At 37.9% G+C, this 20,473-nt stretch overlaps 1 protein-coding gene across 1 annotated transcript; it reads left to right on the forward strand.

Moving 5' to 3' along the window:
- The first annotated feature begins 1,519 nt into the window (after positions 1-1,519).
- Positions 1,520-18,844, forward strand: LOC145776371 (AP-1 complex subunit gamma-1-like). Its single transcript, XM_082587769.1, has 18 exons — positions 1,520-1,757; positions 2,537-2,661; positions 3,057-3,198; positions 4,431-4,527; positions 7,604-7,680; positions 8,190-8,285; positions 8,503-8,682; positions 8,895-9,064; positions 10,741-10,824; positions 11,078-11,189; positions 11,681-11,824; positions 12,707-12,781; positions 13,250-13,377; positions 14,056-14,302; positions 15,015-15,312; positions 16,278-16,438; positions 16,907-17,005; positions 17,315-18,844. Exons 1-18 carry the CDS (start codon positions 1,557-1,559, stop codon positions 17,414-17,416), a joined length of 2,538 nt encoding a protein of 845 aa, XP_082443895.1. The 5' UTR covers positions 1,520-1,556; the 3' UTR covers positions 17,417-18,844.
- The last annotated feature ends 1,629 nt before the right edge of the window (positions 18,845-20,473 follow it).

Raw genomic sequence — 20,473 nt, forward strand, 5'->3', positions numbered from 1 at the left:
TAAAGCAAAAAAACAGACAAAAGAAACAATCATACTGTAACAGATCTAAAAATAGCATGCTGGAAACAAAGACGCATGTGGTCAAAGTTTGTCTTGTGACATCACAGAGATCATTGAAGGTGAAAAGAGTCCGGTTTCGTCACAATTTGTTGTGCTGTGTAACAAAGCACTATTGTACTCCTCTGAGTCAGACTTGCAAACAGTTGTGTGGTTAAACCACATAGTTGTGAAGCCCAAAGCAATCGAGTTAACACACCCATACTCCCAACCATATCATCTGATCACAAAAAACTTCTTTTCTTGAGCTGATTGGGTAAACATATCAAAACGTCTGACAAATTGCTGATACGATTAACCGTTTTGGTCTGTAGGTGGATTTGCATCGTGAGATTTTTATAACCTGGTTTGCATAGTATTAACAGTTACACCCTACACCAGGGGTCACCAACCTTTTTTGCATGCGGGCCACTTTGGTACTTAGGAGAGCTGTGGCGGGCCGCACTAATAAAATTTTAGGTAGGTTGACTCTTATGCTAGAAAAGAACGCATTTCGTACCCAGTATCCAGCGTTACATGTTCTGAAATCTTAGAATACCGCAGCAACAAAATTAGTCGAACAACGTTACTGCCAGGCCAAACTCCTCAACACTTTTGACTTTTTTAACATTGCCTAATAAATGAGGCCACTTGTTTTGCGCACGTATAGCGAGGCGAGCGGTTTTATCAGAATATTCATTGCCAAGCAAAGAGTGATGTTGTCACTTTGCTTCACAAAAGATATCTTGCCATTAACAGTTTCAGTAAACAAGGAAATGTTTGACACATCGCAATACAGGCAACAATAGTGACCTGCAAACAAATCAGCGAAAAATAGGCTCCAATAACAGGGAGAAAGAAATCAGGCACCATGAAACAAACGCTTGTGGAAATCACCGAAAAAACGTTTCTATCGTAACTCATGAACAGTGTTCCCTATAAAAAAGCAATGAGTTGGTTTTTCATCCTTTTTTGTGAGAGTGTATAAAATCGTCTTTCCTTGATTATTAGTCAAATGTCACTTGCGGTGCTTATCAGCATGGCAAGAATTGTTGATTAACAACATTTTGCAGTACTAAGCTAAATATTTTCATAATACAACCAGAAAAAGTCTTTAAATTTTTATATAATATTTTTCCAATTTATTATAAATTGAGTTGGCACACCGACCTATTTTGCCAACAAAAACTTGCATAAAGGAACACTGCTCGTGAGACCCAATAACGATGAAACCCACACTAAGTGTTTACAGGACATTTACAAACTTAAAATAAGCAACCCTTTGCTCACAGACATTTTCGAAATTTGAAAACAGACGTTTTAATTAATCAACCACTGGGACAGTGTGGCTGGACATTGCATTGGAATAACTTTAAACGACTCCTACCTAGAACTACTGTACAAACATGCAAACGCAAGTAGTTGTTACAGAAAAAGTTCAATAAATCACTAATTATACTTACATATTTTTTTAGATCAACAATATCTGTAAACAACAGTACACTATTTAGGCTATCAAAATGCCTGTGACTAACAGGCTGCGCGACTTGATTCGAAATATTCGCAGTTGTAAAACAGCGGCTGATGAACGAGAAATGATCCAAAAAGAATGTGCTGTTATCAGAAATTGTTTTCGTGAGGAAGACAATGTTTTTCGTTGCCGAAATGTTGCAAAGGTTTTGTACATTTATTTGATGGGCTACCCTTCACACTTTGGCCAGGTATGATGCAATTTTTGTTGACAGTTACACTGAATTGGTTAAAAGCGCAAATAATATAGCCTACTGTACTGTAAGTATAAAATACATCTGAAAAGTTATTGACAATTATGAGACTATGAGTAGTTCTGTGTCATAATAATTTTCATAAATAAAGCTTAGCAAATTGTGAATTGAGCCGTTTGATAAAAGAGCATGTTGTTTAACAACAATAAAATAACTTTATGTAACAATTTCACTTCTGAACACATATAATGACATAATTATGATAAATAATTTTTCGGTATGTTCATGTACTCTGAACTCTTTCTTTTTTGAAGGAAGCTTCTTTCCATATCATCAAGTGACTACATTACGGCTGTTTTTTTTCTTGACAGGTTATTTTTCTCACAGTAGTGTTGTCAGAAAAGGAATTTTCTTCAGTGTGTGTTTTTACCTCACAGCATAGCCTATGTAATGTGATACTTTGATCACTGAATCTTAACCTGAAAATTAACTTTAACAGAACCAGTGAACTCCTGATGTTGCTGATCGTAGCTTGAAATGTATATGAAGCAAATGCAAATATTTACGCTGCAAACAGTTTGTACTCTGCAATAGAACATGAAAATGATTAAAAATAAAAATAAAAAAGGATTTTTAGCATCACTAATTGTTAATATAGCTTATGGAGCTTTAATAAGGCTTGGCCATACTTAATTGATGCAAGTTTTTTTTGCATTTTAATTACACTAAAATGCAAGAAAGATGTTATAAACAATTAAACATTCTATTATTTATAGCTGGAAGCACTCAAGTTGATTGTAAGCAGTCGATTCACAGACAAACGAATTGGATATCTTGGTGCAATGTTACTTGTAGATGAACACAGGGAAGTCCACCTTCTTATGACAAACTCACTGAAAAAGTAATTATCATAACAAGCTAATTTAAAAAAATAGTTTTTTTAAACTGTGATTATATATTACCAAACCTGGAGAGATTTTTTAAATGGTTACTAATGGCTGTTGGGCTTTTGGTTAGTTCGGTAACTGATTCATTTATGAAGTGATGTTACTGAAACAAAGTAATATTATTACTAACTGATGTTGTGGGTACCATTTGTCACTTATTCCCTGGTGTCAGAAAGTTCTGTAGTGAAATAAGCCAGAGAGTGAATTTTAGTTTACTATTTAAAAAATGGCATTCAAGAAAAGAATTTTGTTTGCCTTTACACTGCACAGTGTACACATTATCTATAATATATGCCTAATCTTCTCAAAGTTCTCATATTATAATGTTTTTCCTTCAACTCATTCCCAGTGACATGGAGAATTCATCTCAATATGTGCAAAGCCTTGCTTTGTGCACTCTAGGAAATATTTGTTCCACTGAAATGGCAAGAGATCTTACGCCTGATGTAGAAAATCTAATGAAAACCGGAAATGCCTACATAAAAAAGAAGGTAACTTTGTACAAAATAAACACCACTTTTTTTTAGAAGAAGACTCTTTAAATGGTGCTGGTTAAACAATATGGGACAGCTGATTCTAAGGTGGCCCAAGTTAATTGTTTTAAAATTCATAGGATTACAGCAATGTCACCTATTCTCCCTTTAGTTTTGTCAGTAGTGAAGTGTAACTGCGCAATCAATGAAACACATCATCAGTTCACCACTCAATGTATTTATTATGATATGCATATAGGTCATATTGCAATGTTTTGTTCCCTCAATAAACAGTTTACTTTAGCTTGCCTTTACTTTCGAAGAGTTCACAAATTATTTTTAAGTGCAATTTTGTGACAGATTTATTGCTTTAACAAAGAATTTCATTAAATTTTGTAAACATCTGTTATAGTAGCAGATATAGAGTCAGCATAGGCCTAGGTACAAAAAAATAGTACCGTACCTATATACACTATACAGGTATAGTGTGTTGGACCGAATCAGTGAACAGAGACTCAATGAGTTTCTGTAAGTGTAGAATACCTTACAATACCGTACTTATTTATTATACAAAGTTGTTGCAGACTATTTCAGAAATTTATTCCCTTTTATATATCGGTTTGGGCTGCGCTTCAAAAAACTTTTCTGCAAATCCATTGGGAACAGCACTCATCTCTTTTATACACATTGTTTTACTGTTCTAACATTTTTAGATGCCCTTTTTGTCTGTCTAAACATATCATCAAAAGATAACACTACAAGAATAATTTATTGAATTTTAGTTTCTTGTATACGGTACTCAATAACATGGGTGTGCTACTATTGCTACACCGAATCGGACTCATTCGATGAGTCCGATTCGGTGAGAGCCTTTTCGGTGAGAGCCTTTTTCGGAGAGTTCCCTATTCAGTGGTTTTTTGAAATTTTTTTTGAAAATTATTGGGTACCTTAGCCTAATTATCATTGCCGCTTTTACGTTTTAACGTCGCTAAACATTGAAATAAGACCTTAACCCCTAACCGCTAACCCTACCCATAACCCTAACCCCTAACCCTAAAACGGCAATGATAATTAAGCTACAGTACCCGATAATTTAAAAAAAAATCACCGAATAGGGAACTCACCGAAACGGGCCATTTCGCAATGACATGAAGTGCAGACATGGCAGAAAATAGTGTATCGCATATTTCGATTGATATTAATTATCTGACACAAAAAAATTATTTGCTGTTTTTGTGCATTCATTTTAGGCGATTTTATGTGCCTGTCGAATTGTTCGCAAAGTTCCAGAAATGATGGAGAACTTCATGCCTTTAACAAAGTCTCTGCTGGTTGATAAAAATCATGGTAAGTCATCTTACAACTTGATAGGAATGTCTTGCATCTTTCCAGACAGCAAATCAGTCGTTTTTTACATTGATCTAACGTCTTCAAACATTAAATTAATGCAAAAAACGAATGGTTTGCTCTCTGAACATTGTAGTAGTTTCCATTTGTTCAATGCTAATATGGAACCCTGCATCATCATCATGTGCCGTCTCGGAGACAAAGATTGGCTGTCAATTGCTTCCAATCCCCACGTCATGTGTTCTGCTACTCTTTTTGCTTCTCCGATGCTTGACAAGTCAACCCACTGTTTTACATCGTCTCCCCAAGTTTGTCTCCTTCCCATAGGCGCCTAACCCGTGGGGGCCTGGCCCCCACGCATATTTCTGCGTGGGAGCAACTTTTTATGCTGCATTGATACATAAAACAATAGATGAACTAGCGATCGGCAGCAGAAAAACATTTTTAAATGCAAACCGCAACAGCTTCGCGATAAATAATCACTAGAACGAGTAGCGATGCTACAATCCCACCCCAGACAAAAAAATTTGTCATTTCTACATTAGACGTTAAATCAATGTAAAAATGACTGATTTTGCTGTTTAAGACATAGCAAAAATCTACTATTTTGCGTCGATTCAATGTCATCAGATGTTGAATGCACCCAAAAACAACATAATTTGCTACGTAGACGGAGCGTGCGTTTAGCTTTTCGAAAGTCGAAACCTCTGCACTGCAGTGAATTGCGGTGCCCAGTGAATCGCTCGCTGTGAAAATGAACTTGAAGTCTCGGCCCGAGGTGACCACTAACCAACGTAACAAGGGCTGGTACAAACCGCATTGCGCACACGCGGCATAATCAACACAACAACGGACTCGTGCAAATTGCATGGAGCACACACGACCGTTGCCATAGAAACCCGATCAAAGGCGGGGAATATGCGCGTCTTTTGTTTCATCTGCAACACGGGCGTATTACAGCCAATTGAAACTTGAAAACCGGTCAGCCATAAGTTGCAATCAAGGATGCCAGACCTTGGTTTTTCCACCTAGATCTGGGTTTTTTTGACCACATCTGGGTTTTAAGTTTTTTTATTTCAAATTTAGGTAAATCTAGGTTTTTTTGGTTTTTAACTTTGTACAGAGCTTGCACGGTATTAAGGCACTGGGATCTTCGATAAATGGTCCACACTGCAACACAAAAATGATAAGGTAGCCTACTGGTAATGTTTTTTTGCATCAGCTACTGCAGTCAGTGAGGTAGCCTACAGGATGCTAAAGAAATGATCCAACTTTATGAAAATGTGGATGACTAAAAATTGGAGTAGTACAACTATTTGTGTTACTGAACATTTACTTATTGTGAATTTGAGTTATTCTTTTCAACATTATGTTCAAATGAAAAAGGCTAAGCAGGGTTTATTGCTAAGTAGGCTACCAAGTTATCGTAGTTGTACACCAAGCAGTAAGCAGGCATGATGATTCTCCTCAGCCGCAGTCTACAACTCACACAGCAAAAAGTTTAGTTCAAAAGTCAAAACTAACCTTATTGGTTTTGTCTAGTCAGTTTTAGAAATTTTGGTTAAACACGCACTGAACCTTGCTAGCTAGACGCTTTACCATAAAGGTAATTTTGAACCAAAATCTTTGCTGTGAGCCCATATAGGCCTACCAAGCTCTTGTTTTTGTATATAGTTATATTACATATATATTAACTACCATACCAACATAAGCATGTATATTGTATAATTAAATCAAATATAGTTATTAATTACTATATTTGATTTAATTTGCTCTACTTTGCTTTTTTGCTTAGCATTGAGCACTTTTTTGTAGTATTGATAGTTTTCATTGTTTTTTTTATTGTATGATTATATATATATAGGCTACGTGTTACTATTTGTAGCTTTCTGAGGCTTCTGTGTAATGATTTAAAAATGGTGCTGAAAGCGCACGCAGGTTTTTTTAACCGCTTTACTACATATTTTCTGGACCTGGGTTTTTTTTGCCTCATCTGGGTTTTTTTTAGCACACAATCTAAGTTTATTGGAAATTTGTCGCTGGCATCCTTGGTTGCAATATTGTAGTGAAAAGGGAGCAATGTCAAGTCGAAAACTTAATCAAAGGTCTCTCCGTAACTATTTTTCAAGGGCTGTTTACGGTGTCAGCAACTTTTAAATTTATTCAAGTTGACGTGCTGTTGAATTGATGTAAGCATGAATGGTTTTGCTTTCAACAGGTATATTTTCAAGCATATGACCAAGTTAGTATTTTCATTCCATTTACAGTATACCTTTTAGTAAACCTTTTCGTCTCTTGTTTCATGCTAATAAATCTAGTTCGTTGCTAAACTTTATGTTGTGCTTAGCTTAAAGAGTCGCAGTTCATCAACCGCTGGCCAACGCAGACGCATAGCATGTGTTTTGGTCGAGTTTTGTTTATTATAATTAACGGTAGGTCGAACGTAGCGATAACTCCGAGTGTGGCAATAAAAGCGATCCTAGTGTGACGACATAATTACGTCATCCATCTGCGTGACATTTCGCTGAATTTACGTTGCTGCTTATGAAACACGCTTTCGCCCCCACGGCCAAAAAAATAGTTAGGCGCCTATGCTCCTTCCCCTGCACCTCTTTCCATCCACTATACCTTCAATAACCAATTGATGAAGCTGTCCTGCCGATCCTCACAAAATACCCTGCAAATTTCATCGTTTGTTTTGCTAAATCGTTTGCCCATCTAATCTATTTTGCACTCCAATTCGTTTTCTAATTGCTTCGTTTGTAACGTGTTTTTTATGATATGTTTGATATTCTTCTGTAACACCAGAGTTGAAAAGCATTACTTTTTTCTGTGAATTTCTTCTAGATCCAACTTTCACTTTCATATGACATAACTGGTTTGATATAACAAGATAGTAGTCTCAGTTTCAATTGGAAATCTAATATCTCTTCTTAAAAATCCCTTCCATTTCCAAAAGGACACCTTTGCTTGACCGATTCTTCTTTTTACATCGTTGTGGCATCTTCCATCTTGTGTACTGAAACCCTGAATGCATTACGATTTTGCATTTTTTTCACTTGCGTTTCAATTTCAGGCGTGATGCTCACTACCGTTTCACTCATAACAGAAATGTCCAGGAAAAGTACAGAAGTCCGTCTAAAGTTTCAAAAGGTATCTGCCTTTACATAAATGTACAGTATTGTAATGTACACGCTACTGATGTTATAATTAATCTAAGAAATGCTCGAGCTTGGTGTAACCGATCAAATTAATGCTGTTGATCGAACGAACTGCAAGTGTTGGGTTGTCAAAAGTGGGTGTCAGCATCAGCCCATGATAGTTCATCTATGAAATATCTGGCGGTGTAAGCAAAGAAATAACAAGACCGACCGCTGTTCAACTCCAGGCGTGCACTGTCCTAAGAAAGCTTGCGATTCCACGTCACTTAGCGGGTAGCTTACAAGCAGCAACGCTTGCCTCATATACTTGGTCTATGGTTTAAATTTTTTGCAACCAAGCGAGGCTGCTATAGTGCTTTGTTTAAGTCCCAAACTCGTTTATTGAACTCCTGTGTTAAGTCAACTCTGTGTTAAGCATAGGCATCAGACTTATACGGAAAATTCAACATATCGCAATGTTCATATTTGAATGGTTTCACAAATTTTCTTCTTATTCTGCAGTTTGTTCCAACTCTTGTTCGTATCCTCAAGAACCTGATCATGGCTGGCTATTCACCAGAACATGATGTGAATGGAATTAGTGATCCGTATCTGCAGGTAGGCACTCAGCATGCGTTGCACATGTCACTTTTTGAAGTAGCTCGTGTGGAATAATATAATTGCTGACATTCTTGTAAGCAGAGTTGGAAATTCATCGTGAAAGACAGTTGGCTCCCGAGCTGTCAATTCAAAAAGTAGCCGCTACCGTTTAAATTTTTCTGTCTTCCATGAATGAAAAAGTCAATTGTCACCAGGTTGAACCGGTTGCGTTTAGGTGCGGATCATTCGACTGCTTCGAATTCTTGGCCAAAATGACGGAGAATCAAGCGAAGCCATGAACGATATTTTAGCCCAAGTTGCGACCAACACAGAAACCAGCAAGAACGTTGGCAATTCCATTCTGTACGAGACAGTCATCACTATTATGGACATCAAGTCGGAAAGTGGATTGAGAGTAAGTTCTGTCCGGCCTCACCAGTTGGATCATTTAGTCTATTCTTTCCTTATTCCTGTAAGAGGTTGTCCCGAGTTTGGCGGACAATGCGTCATTGCGTCTGTACGCATTAACGTCAGCGTCAGACTCGCTTTCTGTAATTCACATGCCAGTTTGCAATGGCAGCCACTCTAACCAAAAGTTTACTTTATCGAATCCCTTATTTCACGCAGGTTCTAGCTGTCAATATTCTCGGGCGATTTTTGTTGAATAATGACAAAAATATCAGATATGTCGCTCTCAACTCCCTCTTAAAGACAGTCCACACCGACATGAACGCCGTGCAACGTCATCGTACCACGGTGCTTGATTGCTTAAAAGACCCGGATCCGTCCATTCTCCGGTAAAACAATTTTATTAAGCATTTTCAAGATAGGCTGCTCTTGGAAAGTGAAAATTTCAATTCAAGCTGTATGCAAGTTTAACACCATGTCATGAAAAAGCTCTCGTTTAACCAAAGTGCTTTAGACTTACGACTACGATGTTACATGGGGTAGCCAGGGTTGGCTGATTTAAATCAAATGATTTAAATCATTGATTTAAATCATGATTTAAATCAAACAATAAAAATCAAAAAAATCAATTAAAAAAATCAAATGATTTTTTATTTGCTAAAATAAAAATAAATACATCAACAAACGTTTCACTGCTTCTCTGTAATACAAAAGTTATATTTAAATACTTAAGGCTATAAGCTATGCATGTTTTGAAAGGCAACTTAGTTTACTTGGCAGTTCACAAACAGTGCTGTTCACTAAACATAGTTTTTGAGCAAGTTTTTTCCACTTTTGGTCTGGTTCAATCAGAAGTTCGAAATCGATTAGGCACTGCAAAAGCTGGCGAGCTTGTATTTATGTACAAACTTCTCAATGCAAAATAAACTGCAATTTTGTGTCATCTGAACTTTTATTGTTTTGGTATGGTACATTGGTAACATAATTATATTACACAGTTAAACTTTCTTTGCAAAAAGTCTGGTTGTAGGCTATGCATCAGTTGAGCAAAAAAGCAAAGTAATATGTGCTCAAACGTAAGGAAAGGTTTTAGTGTAGTGAGATGACAGTCTGAGACGTACCTCAATCTCGATATGCACATTATGATTTAGTATAAAGCAACATATCACACCTACTTAAAAATATGTGCAATAGCGTGACGCGACAATTTATCGAACAACAGTTCATCGAAACGACTGTTTATCGAAACGACAGTTCATCAAACGACTGTTTATCGAAACGACAGTTTATCGAACGACGAAGCACATATGCAATGGAATACTCAGGGGCTAGGGGATAATGGTTAGGGTTACTGGTTAGGGTAAAGGTTAGGGGTTAGGTTTTCGATTAACTGTCGTTCGATAAATTGTCGTTCGATAAACTGTTGTTCGATTAACTGTCGTTTCGATAAACTGTCGTTCGATTAATTGTCGTTCGATAAACTGTGTTTCCATAAACTGTCGTAGTACCGTGCAATAGACACTAGACAGGCTAGCCTACAATATGATAATAAAAATGATTAAACACTTGCAAAGCAAAGCCTTTCAATCAATCAAAGGGTTAAAAATAATTCTGCTATCTTACTAAAATGATCTCTTCCCCCAAGTAGACTCGACGCTTTTTTATATAAAAAAAATCATCTGATTTAAATCAAAAAATCCGCTTTAAATCAAAAAAATCCGATTTTTTTGATTTTTTTAAAAAAATCATGATTTTTTCAACCCTGGGGGTAGCCAAAGTTGGATAAAGGGTACTGGGATGACGATTCATCGGTAACAGTGGCAGTAAATCAGCACAAGAGTTGAGACATATAAATTTCTATTTATGCATGTATAATATTGTTTATATTAGACATATACTCTACAATACAAAGCTTAGTTCAAAGTACAAGTTGTACATGCAAAGGGAACTGTTTATTAGTTTTATTCACATTCATTCTCGGACTAAACAAAAAAGTAAGTGTGTATCACAAATCATGTATACAATTATTGAGTGTTTTTTTCTAAGGCTTGCACTTTCTTTTTAGGCGAGCGATGGAATTGTGTTTCGCTTTGGTCAACTCGACAAACGTTCGTGGGACAATCCGAGAATTACTCAGTTTTCTTTCCAGGTACTTTTTAATGTGAAGTAGACGTTGAAACGGATTTTTGTTTTCAAAATTGTTCTTAACGTTTGTTCATGTTGATTTTTTAAACTACACTTCTCTAACCCAAACCTAAACTTTTCTCATCAATTCATCGCTGTAGGATTGATTTTCTTTTGCTTCTGATCGTTCTTGTCTTGAAACACATAGCTTTTTTTAAATTTGATACTCCCCCTGGGCAGTGAAGCATGCTTAATGTATGTAATGTTTTCCTGTTTAGATGTCCAATGGATTTCAAATCTGATTGCTCTTCTGGAATTTTCCTTGCAGCTGAAAAGTTTTCACCCAACACCCGGTGGCATATCGACACCATGCTGCAGGTTTTAACAACGGTGAGTTGAAGACTTTCCTCATAGTTCTATTTTTAGTGGCCTGACATATGTTCGAGTGTCATGCACTAGCTAGACCTTAACTTGATAAGGGCAACCAGATGCGCTGATGTACAAAGCTATTGACAATTTATTCAAAAATGGTTTTGTAATGTGATTCGAGGAATCGCGCTCCGATATTGTCCATTGGTAATGAAGCTGCGAGTTAAAAGCGTCGTATTATGAATGTTTTTTCTGATGCAAAACGACCCCGAAACAATTGTTACCATAGATCGCAACGCTTTGGGATGGACTTCCTCTTTATAAATCTCATTAAAGAGTTTATTCCATCTCGTGCTTTAAGACAAGTCTGTGTTTATACTTTTCTCGAGAATGTAAAAAATGAATATACCAGACGGTTTTGTTTCTGATATCAGATGAAGAATGTTTGCCGAACTTTCACGTTTCAATCTGTTTGGTAATGTCGCTTCTCTACCTGTGTGACGTCATTACAGGCCGGCAACTACGTACGCGATGACGTTGTCCCTAGTCTCATCCACTTATTGTCGGCGACAGACAAGATGCGTGGTTACGCCACGCAGAAGCTTTACCAGGCGATGCTGCAGAACGTCGATTTATCTATTCAACCTTTGACCCAGGTACACATGTGATACGACCGTAGGCTTTACATTAATTTGAATACACGTTTTCTTCAAGCGTTTTCCGAACAGTCGTCATTTTTGTCGCCCCTACACCATCCGAGTTGTGCGTGAAGTACGCTGCACATGGCAATCCTTGCAAAATTACAGATGGTCAAAATAGATATTTGTTGTATCGTAAATGAATGAATGCGAGACTTTCTTCTTGCGTTTGAGGCCGCCGCAGGTCACGTTGTTAAAGTCAGGTACAGCAGACAATGAATTGTGTGTTCATCGAGCGTTGTTAAGTCCACATATCTAATCTATCCTGGGTCCGTATACAGGACATTGGTAGATAATGTGGTTTGCAGTCTGAAAGCGGAGCCGACTGCACCGTCTATCACTGGTGTTAAGCAAAAAGGTTGGATTTGCTGGAATATTTGTTACAAATCGCACTACATTTTTGTCTGGGATCATACGGAGGAGCTTTAGGGTTAACCCTTGGTGCCACACAGTGTCTTAAGCAGAAGTGAGGTCCACCAAGATTACTCCTGCTTTGTTGTCCTTCTCGAAACCTTCCTCGATATCCTCGGTAGGAGACCATGTCATCAACAACCGTTCATTTTCACACTTGCACACACTGTATAACGTTAAAAGAACAATCCACGAGGAGGTGTTAATGCAATCGTACAGATCAATGTCGTCTTCAAGAATGTGCACTGAATTTACGGTATAGACTTCGATATATTTGTCATAACTAAACCAGGTACACTGAGGAAGAAAAAAAACAACAACAATAAACTTGCATTAAATGTTGCAACTTGTTATTTTGTGATCAATAACATGTGTGATGGCCAGTTAATTGTTAAATGAAATTTATCATGTTCGTTGTATGACGCGAAGGTGACGTGTTGGTGTGTGGGCGAATACGGAGATCAGCTGATAGCTGGCAACTGCGAGGAAGGTGAACCAATCAGAGTAAGTCATGGATCTTGATTCTTGAAGTTCAATATTCACAGTTTTCATTGAATACAAACCATAGCTGAAACCTTTTCGTTGAACTGAGCGTTTTCGGGAGCGTTCGGAAAGCGATCTCGCTTCCTACGTGAGCCTTTCAGTTGGCAGTCTGTGTTTAGTTCTGTAAACTATTTCAACCACTGGGTGCCTAACTGCCTATTGAATTGGAGAGTTGTTCAAGTGGCTTATGCAACCGCACACGCAGAGAGTTGATCCATCGTCGCTGTGTCTGTAGGTTCCATTATTTATAATGCTTTTTGTTTATCGATCTGCTTTCGGAATGGATTGTGATGTCAAGCCTATACTTACTTGCATTTTTGCAAGAATTCGAACTTTTTGCAAATTTTTGAACTCTGTTATTACATAAGCACTAAGAAACTTAGCATGCAAATAATTCAAACTTAGTTTCCAGCTTTATTTCTTCCTCAGGTTACAGAGCCTGAGGTTTTGAAGATGCTTGCTGATATTTTAAAGAGTTCTCTGACAAACTCTGTTACAAAAGCCTATGCTATCAACGCCGCAATGAAGCTAAGCGCAAGGTTTCCGTCCCATAAAGAGTAAGTCCTGCAGATTTCATTTGTTAGGAGCGGTGACTTAACTCTGCACTGTGACAATGGCTGGTTGGCCCATGTGCTTGCTTCGTTTTTATCCAGGGATGAGAACTTGCGGAGGTGTTTCCGCGTCTAACACACTTAATCAATATTTCTAACCTTGAAGGGAAAAGACAAATCACTGTCACCGATGATGGGAGACTTTCGCTGCTCATCACTGATATGACAAAAATCTAATCATTTAGATTTAATAGATAAATATAAATTATTATCATGAGTAACGGCCAAACTAGTAAAAACAAAACACAGCTTGAGATTTCCAGTGGCTTATTTCAATACAAGTCAACATAAAGTTGTCTATAAAAATCACCAGTTTAATTACAAAAAAGACTATAATACCTACAGCAACTTTACTCTTGCTATCAAATGTTCATCTAAAATACACTATGGTGCGGTCTGTGTCTTTATAAAATTACAAAAAAAGAAAAAGGATAAACTGGCCATTTACTGGTTATTTACCTCCTTTTTATAAGTTTTTTTCGGGTACTGTTCAATGTTTTAGTTTTATTCTTAATCTAAAAAAAAAAGTTCTGAAAGCTGAATGTGTTTTGCTAACAGAGTTAATAAATGATTTTACAATTAAACTTAACTGTTATGCAAATCAACATAAATTGTCTTTTGCAGGGAAGTTCAAGGTATAGTCAATTTATTATCAACATCTGTCAACATGGAAATTCAACAGCGTTCCGTGGAGTACACCGCGCTTTTCAATAAGCACGATCACCTGCGCCCTGGAGTCCTGGAACATATGCCGCAGTTTGAACGACCTGCCAAGTTGGAGAATACTGACCAGGGTGAAGGGAACGCCATCAACGAGCAACCCCAGGAAAGTTTCAGCCCGACATCTGTGTCTCCTGCTCCTGAGGAGAAGGTAATTGTTGGTTGTTACTTGTCTTATTCTTTGCAACAGAAGTTGGTGACGCAGTAGCAGGAACAATTTCTGCAACTCAGTATAAGACAATATGCTTCCAATTTTATGAATATTTCTTTTCTGATGGCGGACAATGTGAGTTGCTCGACTATCAGAGGGAAAACGTAACAAGTTGGCGAGTTAAAGAGACAAAGTTGCAGAGGGATAAAATTGAAGGGTCTGGGACACCTGATGAGAAAAAGAGAGAAATACAAAAGGATGCGACTGTTAAAAGTTGGGGATACAAAAAGAGAGGAACAAAGCGACGCTGACGAGAGTTAGAAATGATCCTGATTGAAAGAGGGAGATATATTGTACAAACTGTATTGAAGGAAAGCGATATACGGCTGTGCTGTGACCTAACCTAAAGGTGGAGGAAAGGCAGAAATTGTTTTTCCAACGAGGTCTACGTTCTGTTAATGGGGAAGGGCTACCACTGGGTGTTGTGAGAAATTGACTATATTTTTCTAGGTTATGTATCATTTTCTAGATCTACTGGATACCTTGCAAACAATTGGTTGGATTTTGTTCAATTGTTTTGTTGTTTTTGGATCCGATAGATTTTCCTAGTCACAACTTTAAATGAGATGCAACTGTTTTTTATGTTTTTTAAATATTTTTATGTATTTGGTAAAGATATCAACCAACCCTGACAATGCTTTACATGTTTTAGAGCAACGCTGCCTTATTATTGGACTTAGTAGACTTTGGTGGGCCAATGCTACCACCTCAGCAACAACAAGGCCCTCCAGTCATGTCAGCCAGCAATGACCTTTCCAGCATATTGGACCTTGGTCTGTCGTCAATGCAACCTCAGCCGGTTGCTCAACAGCCTCCAGCAATGGCGCCTTCCTTGAACGGTTACTCTGCTCAGCCTAATCTCAATGGAGGGGATCTCCTGTCAGGGTTGGATAGCATGATGTCATCTGGCAACTCTCCGTCAGATGTCATTATGGATAATTTTGCACAAAGTAAGGAAAGTATTGATTGGTTGAATTAAATTCTTAAACACTTTTTCGATTTCTTCACTCCCTTGAATGATATTCCGCGAGGTTCAAAACGTTGAGAGTGTTGCATCATTTTTAAAATACAGTATCATCCTAATGCTTGTCCCGTGATTTGACTTCATGCGAACTCCAATCAGTCTTCAAAGACATCACACGTTGAGTTTATCATGTAATTTTAATGTCCAGTTTTCCTAATCTTTCATCATCATCATGTGCTGTCTCCGTTTCGAAGGTTGGCTGTCAATTGCTTCCACACGTCAAGTTCTCTCGCTACTCTTTTTGCTTCTCCGATGCTTGACAATTCAGCCCACTGTTTTACATCATCTCCACAAGTTCGTCTCCTTTCCCTGCACCTTCTTGTTTTTTGTTTTGTTTTATTATCTTTATCCTGCATTGCGGGAAAGCGGACTTGAGCGCTATGCATCGGTATACGCCTTCCGACGTACACCTGACCCACGCTGCAGCCGACTGCAATGTCTGTTTCCGGCTGTCTACTCTACTTATGACTTAAATTTGGTACTACCCATTACTCGAAATCGATCACTGGGTAGAGGCAATTATCGTAAAGTTTCTTGCCCAGAGCAACAACAGCAAGTGCGGGTGGCTGGAGTCGAACATGCAAGCTCTCGACTGCGAGCTCAACGCGCTAACCACTCGGCCACTCCTTCCACCATTCCTTCAATAACCAATTGATGTAGCTGTCCTGCCGATTTTCTCAAAATATGTCCCGCAAATTTCATCTTTTGCTAAATTGTTTGCCCATTTATCTTGCACTCCAATTCGTATTCTAATTGCTTCGTTTTTAATGTGTTTTTTATATGACATTTATAATATTATTCTGTAGCACCAAAGCTGAAAAGTCTGAACTTTACCCAAACTATTTTCTAAACTTTAACCCAACTTGACATACCTTCTACTTTCCATCGTAGAGCCCGCTGAGGCAGCGACAGCTTTCAACAAAGCAGGACTTAAGATAACATTCTCGTTCGATCGTGATCCTTCGACCACCGTGACCAACGTCAACATGTCGGCCACCAACTCAACTTCAATAGATTTCAGTGACTTCGTCTTCCAAGCTGCTGTGCCCAAGGTAAGCTTCTTTGGTAAACATTGGTGCGTTTTGGAAAGTACCGGTAGTTTTGAAGAACGAAATTGTTATAACGCATTTCACGTACAAAATTATGCTTTTTGGATTTTTTACCCTGGTTTGAAGTTAAAGGATTTGAAAAGCTGTTACTGCATGCCGCATCAAACCAAGATTAGTATACTATTCGACTGTCATCATATAAGAAATGCAATACTATATTCATAAAGTTTATTGGTACGGCTGATTGAAGTACATTTCAAGAAGTCAAGAATGAAAAATAATAATTTTCAGAATACAACTTCTTGGTGGTTGCTGCTTATTAAACTGTAAGCTAATGAAGGATGCTAGTTTGTTTGCTTTAGATCAGCTCATTTATGTATGTTGAAGTCCCAACATTGTTGCAATGCTGGATTGTTTTACTTGTACTAATATACAACTCCCTGTCGTTAATTCTATTGTTTTTTTTTTCAGTCATTTCAACTGCAAATGCTGCCTCCGAGCGGGAATCTCATCACCGCTAACAACTCCAACTGCGTCACTCAAACAGTCAAAATCAACAACCCCAACAAGGTAAATCTTGGTGGAAGTGTTTCACGTAAATAACTTTTATGCTGAGGGTATTTGCACTGTGATGGTTCTTTAATATAATAATCGTTTCTTGTATACGAGTTGAAAGCAGTTGTAGACTTGCCTCCTTAGTTTGCCCAAATTATTATAACTTAAATGTGAAATTTTTAACTTCTGTAAATCAATGCAAATTTTGAATGTAACACGTTATTGGTGTCACGATTTTCTTCCAACCTTCTTGTGTTTGCAAGCCCGATGATATTTCATTAGTGTTGCAAGACTTGCTTAACAAAGTATGACAACATATGTCAGGTCCAGCCAAGGTTGAGAATGCGGATCACGTACTCGTCGCAAGGTCAAAGCGTGCAGGAGATGGGAGAATTCAACAGCTTTCCGCCCGCAACGTGGCAATGAAGATCGAGTTTCATTCGGCACTGCTCGAATGTAGTACAGATTGCTGATGCTACTACTCTTAAACCAAACGCCAAAATCAGTTGATTTACCTTCTCGTTTTAACCGGCTTGTTCATTGATAAGGACACTCTATTAAGCCCGGTGCTGTACAAATAGGCGGTGCGTCGTGTAGGCTACATGTTAAATTCTTAAATTTTTATTCGCAAAATTAACATGGCTGTCCAATGAGAGTTTGCCTCAAGGTTCGGTATGTATACAACAGCGAGGTTTTTGTGGAACAGCTATACGGGATATCCTTCTAGTCTTTCACAATTATGTTGCCCAACTTATCGATATAGTTTTACATTTTTCGAACCATAACATTGCCCAAGCGAAACAGCAACTGCTGATGTAGCTTCAGTTGCTTGGAATGTGCAACTCGAGTCACGTGAATGCTTCCAATGGTTTGATTGGTGAGAAACGTTTCAACGTCACTATTGATACGACATAGTATTTGCTCTGGCATCTCAATTAAATGTAAAACGCACGATTTCAATTTGTCTAAAAGAAATACAGTAACCGACTTGCATAGCTGCAGCCTAGTTAGACATTGGCGTAGTTGGGGTAGCATTGAGCCATGCTTTCAAATTTCACAAAAAACGTTGTGTTTTTTTTTTTATCTTCCGATTTAGAAGGAAATAGTTTCACTGACTACCTGAAGTTGGACTTACACTAACCAGACTTCTTTTGTCGGGGTGACTTCCCTGTTAACCTTGTTCATTTTTTGCTCGTTTAAGCTTTTGATGTACTTGCAATGTCATGGTTTATGCATTAGAATGGCGTTTCTTAAAATATAGTAAGTGTATTGTCCGATATATTGCTGATTGTATGCTTGTTTTTATATCACAAAAACCGAAAACATTTTATGTGATGCGGTTCAAGGACCAAGTTGTGTGGAAAAATAATTTCTATCATTTCTGAATTTGGTTGGCCTCTCATGACAAACTTTATTACGTTGTTTCTGCGGCACAACGGAGAAGCGACTTATTTTGATTCGATGCTTCACTCATAAGACAGCGGCGTTTATGAGAAGATTTGAGGTGAAATATGGAATCAAGATTAAGTCACTCTGCTGATGATTGCAAGGGGTTAACAGAATCGCAACCCCCTTTTTATATTAGCAATATATTCTTTTATGTGTATGATATTTAGCAAATGAATGTATAGAAAAAGGTCTGGTCTGATTCTGTCAAAATATATTTCACTTCGATATTTTCAAGTAATTCGCCGACAAATTTGTCTAGTGTACCTGCTACCATGCCTTTGATTGTGTTGCTGTTCGAGACATGGTGATGACATGAAATCATTAAATACATTATTATCAAAGAATTAATGACAGCATTGGTCGTTTTCTTTTATTCACATATTCATCGGCTTCACGTTTTAGTTTGAAAGGGTTATAATGTGCTTGGCAAGAGTTGCAGTTCGAAGTTGATCCAGCCCGCGCACTAAAACCTACCCTCACTCGATAGGATTTCCGCCGCGGTTGTTGGTGTGCTTGGAGCAACAACAATGTTCTAGTGTGGAGGTTATTCATCAACAGTTGTGCGACTACTCGTGTGGTAGATTGTCACTCATAAGGTCAAGGTTTGGAAAGTAGCATGTTTCAGCAATCGAGCTGGCAATGCTCTTGTTTACTGGTGGCAATGGCGCAACGACAATGCCATGGTGCCATAGATCTGATCCAAGAACTTTCTGACGTAGTGACGATGGAAAAGCTGAGATCAAGGCTTGGCATCCATTAGCTTGAATATGTCGAGATGGAAAATGCTGCGTTGGTACGGACACATGCAACGCATAGAAGAAGACACGTAGCCGAAGAAATTCTAGTCTATTGACGTCCTTGGGAATAACCCTCGAAGACGTCCATGGAAACGTTGGCTAGACATTGTAGACAACATTGGGGAATATCTGCGACTGGAATATTTTGTTTCGGTCGACACTCAAAACCGGTTGGCATGGAGAAACGCCATCAGACAAAATAGACATTCGTTGTCGTCCAACCTTCGCAACACGGAGAACAAGAGACGTTAGACTCCCATGAACTAGCCTACCGTCAACGTTAGCGGTCTTTGGACAAATATAATTATTGTATATCTATTAGGGTGTCCCACTTTTAGGCAACTTTTCAGGAAAATTAGGTTCGGGTCAAATTCTGAATGGATTTTCGTCACTGATTTCAAAAATGACGTTATTTTTTCATTATGACGTCATCTTGATGTGCCAGCTAGCGGATTTTTGCTATTTTGGCCTTATCATGAATATGGTAAGAGCTAGAGACTTGGAACTTGTGCCAAAATGACCGGAAGGGACGATTTCCTATTTGTTGTCAGTACAATATGAAACGCTAACTGCAACAAAAAAGAAGTTATTTTGAAAAAACATGTTTTTGCTCATTTTGGACAAAAAAATGAGAAACACGACAATTTTGCTACAGTGATGCTTTTATTTCGACTGTTAAGTTGCTCCACCTTGTTTAGCAATTAAGTACAGTGGTAGTAGTAGTGGTACACACTCTTGAATGTCTCTTCCATGTAAATAAGATTTATTTTACACACGCAAAAAGCTTTTTGGAAGGCAAAGTGAAAGGCCCTAATGCATACGAAGATGGTGGTTTAATGAACATAATTAAGAAAATATCAAAACTTAAGCCCCAACATCTGAAAATCCGACAATATTGTAAAGTTTTATCACAGCTATAGCCGCAAATCATTTAAAAGCCAAGATCTTATGGTTTTCTGAGCACAAGAAAGAAGCTAAGATTCATCTTTTCGGAGCGACCATATGTGTCTTCTTGCTATGGCAGTGCATTTAGTGATGAATGTTCCAGGAAATTTAAAACACCTACTTTTTTATCGTCAAGAAAGGGTGTCCCATGCGCGTTGAATAACAACAGCGAGTGGTTACTTAAGATTTCTGATTTTTTGGTATTGTGTTAGGCCTCAGGATATCCCTAAACTTCAACGTATGGTTTCTTTTATTGTTTGTGTTTATTTGCGAGCATTTTTAGTCATCCATC

The sequence above is a fragment of the Aplidium turbinatum genome, chromosome 8, assembly GCF_918807975.1.
Source record: "Aplidium turbinatum chromosome 8, kaAplTurb1.1, whole genome shotgun sequence".
NCBI lineage: Eukaryota > Metazoa > Chordata > Ascidiacea > Aplousobranchia > Polyclinidae > Aplidium > Aplidium turbinatum.

Excerpts from the sequence above, each read along its gene's own strand:
- LOC145776371 (XM_082587769.1), top strand. The coding sequence starts at position 1,557 with ATGCCTGTGACTAACAGGCTGCGCGACTTGATTCGAAATATTCGCAGT. Across the intron at positions 7,681-8,189 it reads TCCGTCTAAAGTTTCAAAAG|TTTGTTCCAACTCTTGTTCG; the intron begins GTATCTGCCTTT and ends CTTATTCTGCAG. Across the intron at positions 17,006-17,314 it reads AAATCAACAACCCCAACAAG|GTCCAGCCAAGGTTGAGAAT; the intron begins GTAAATCTTGGT and ends AACATATGTCAG.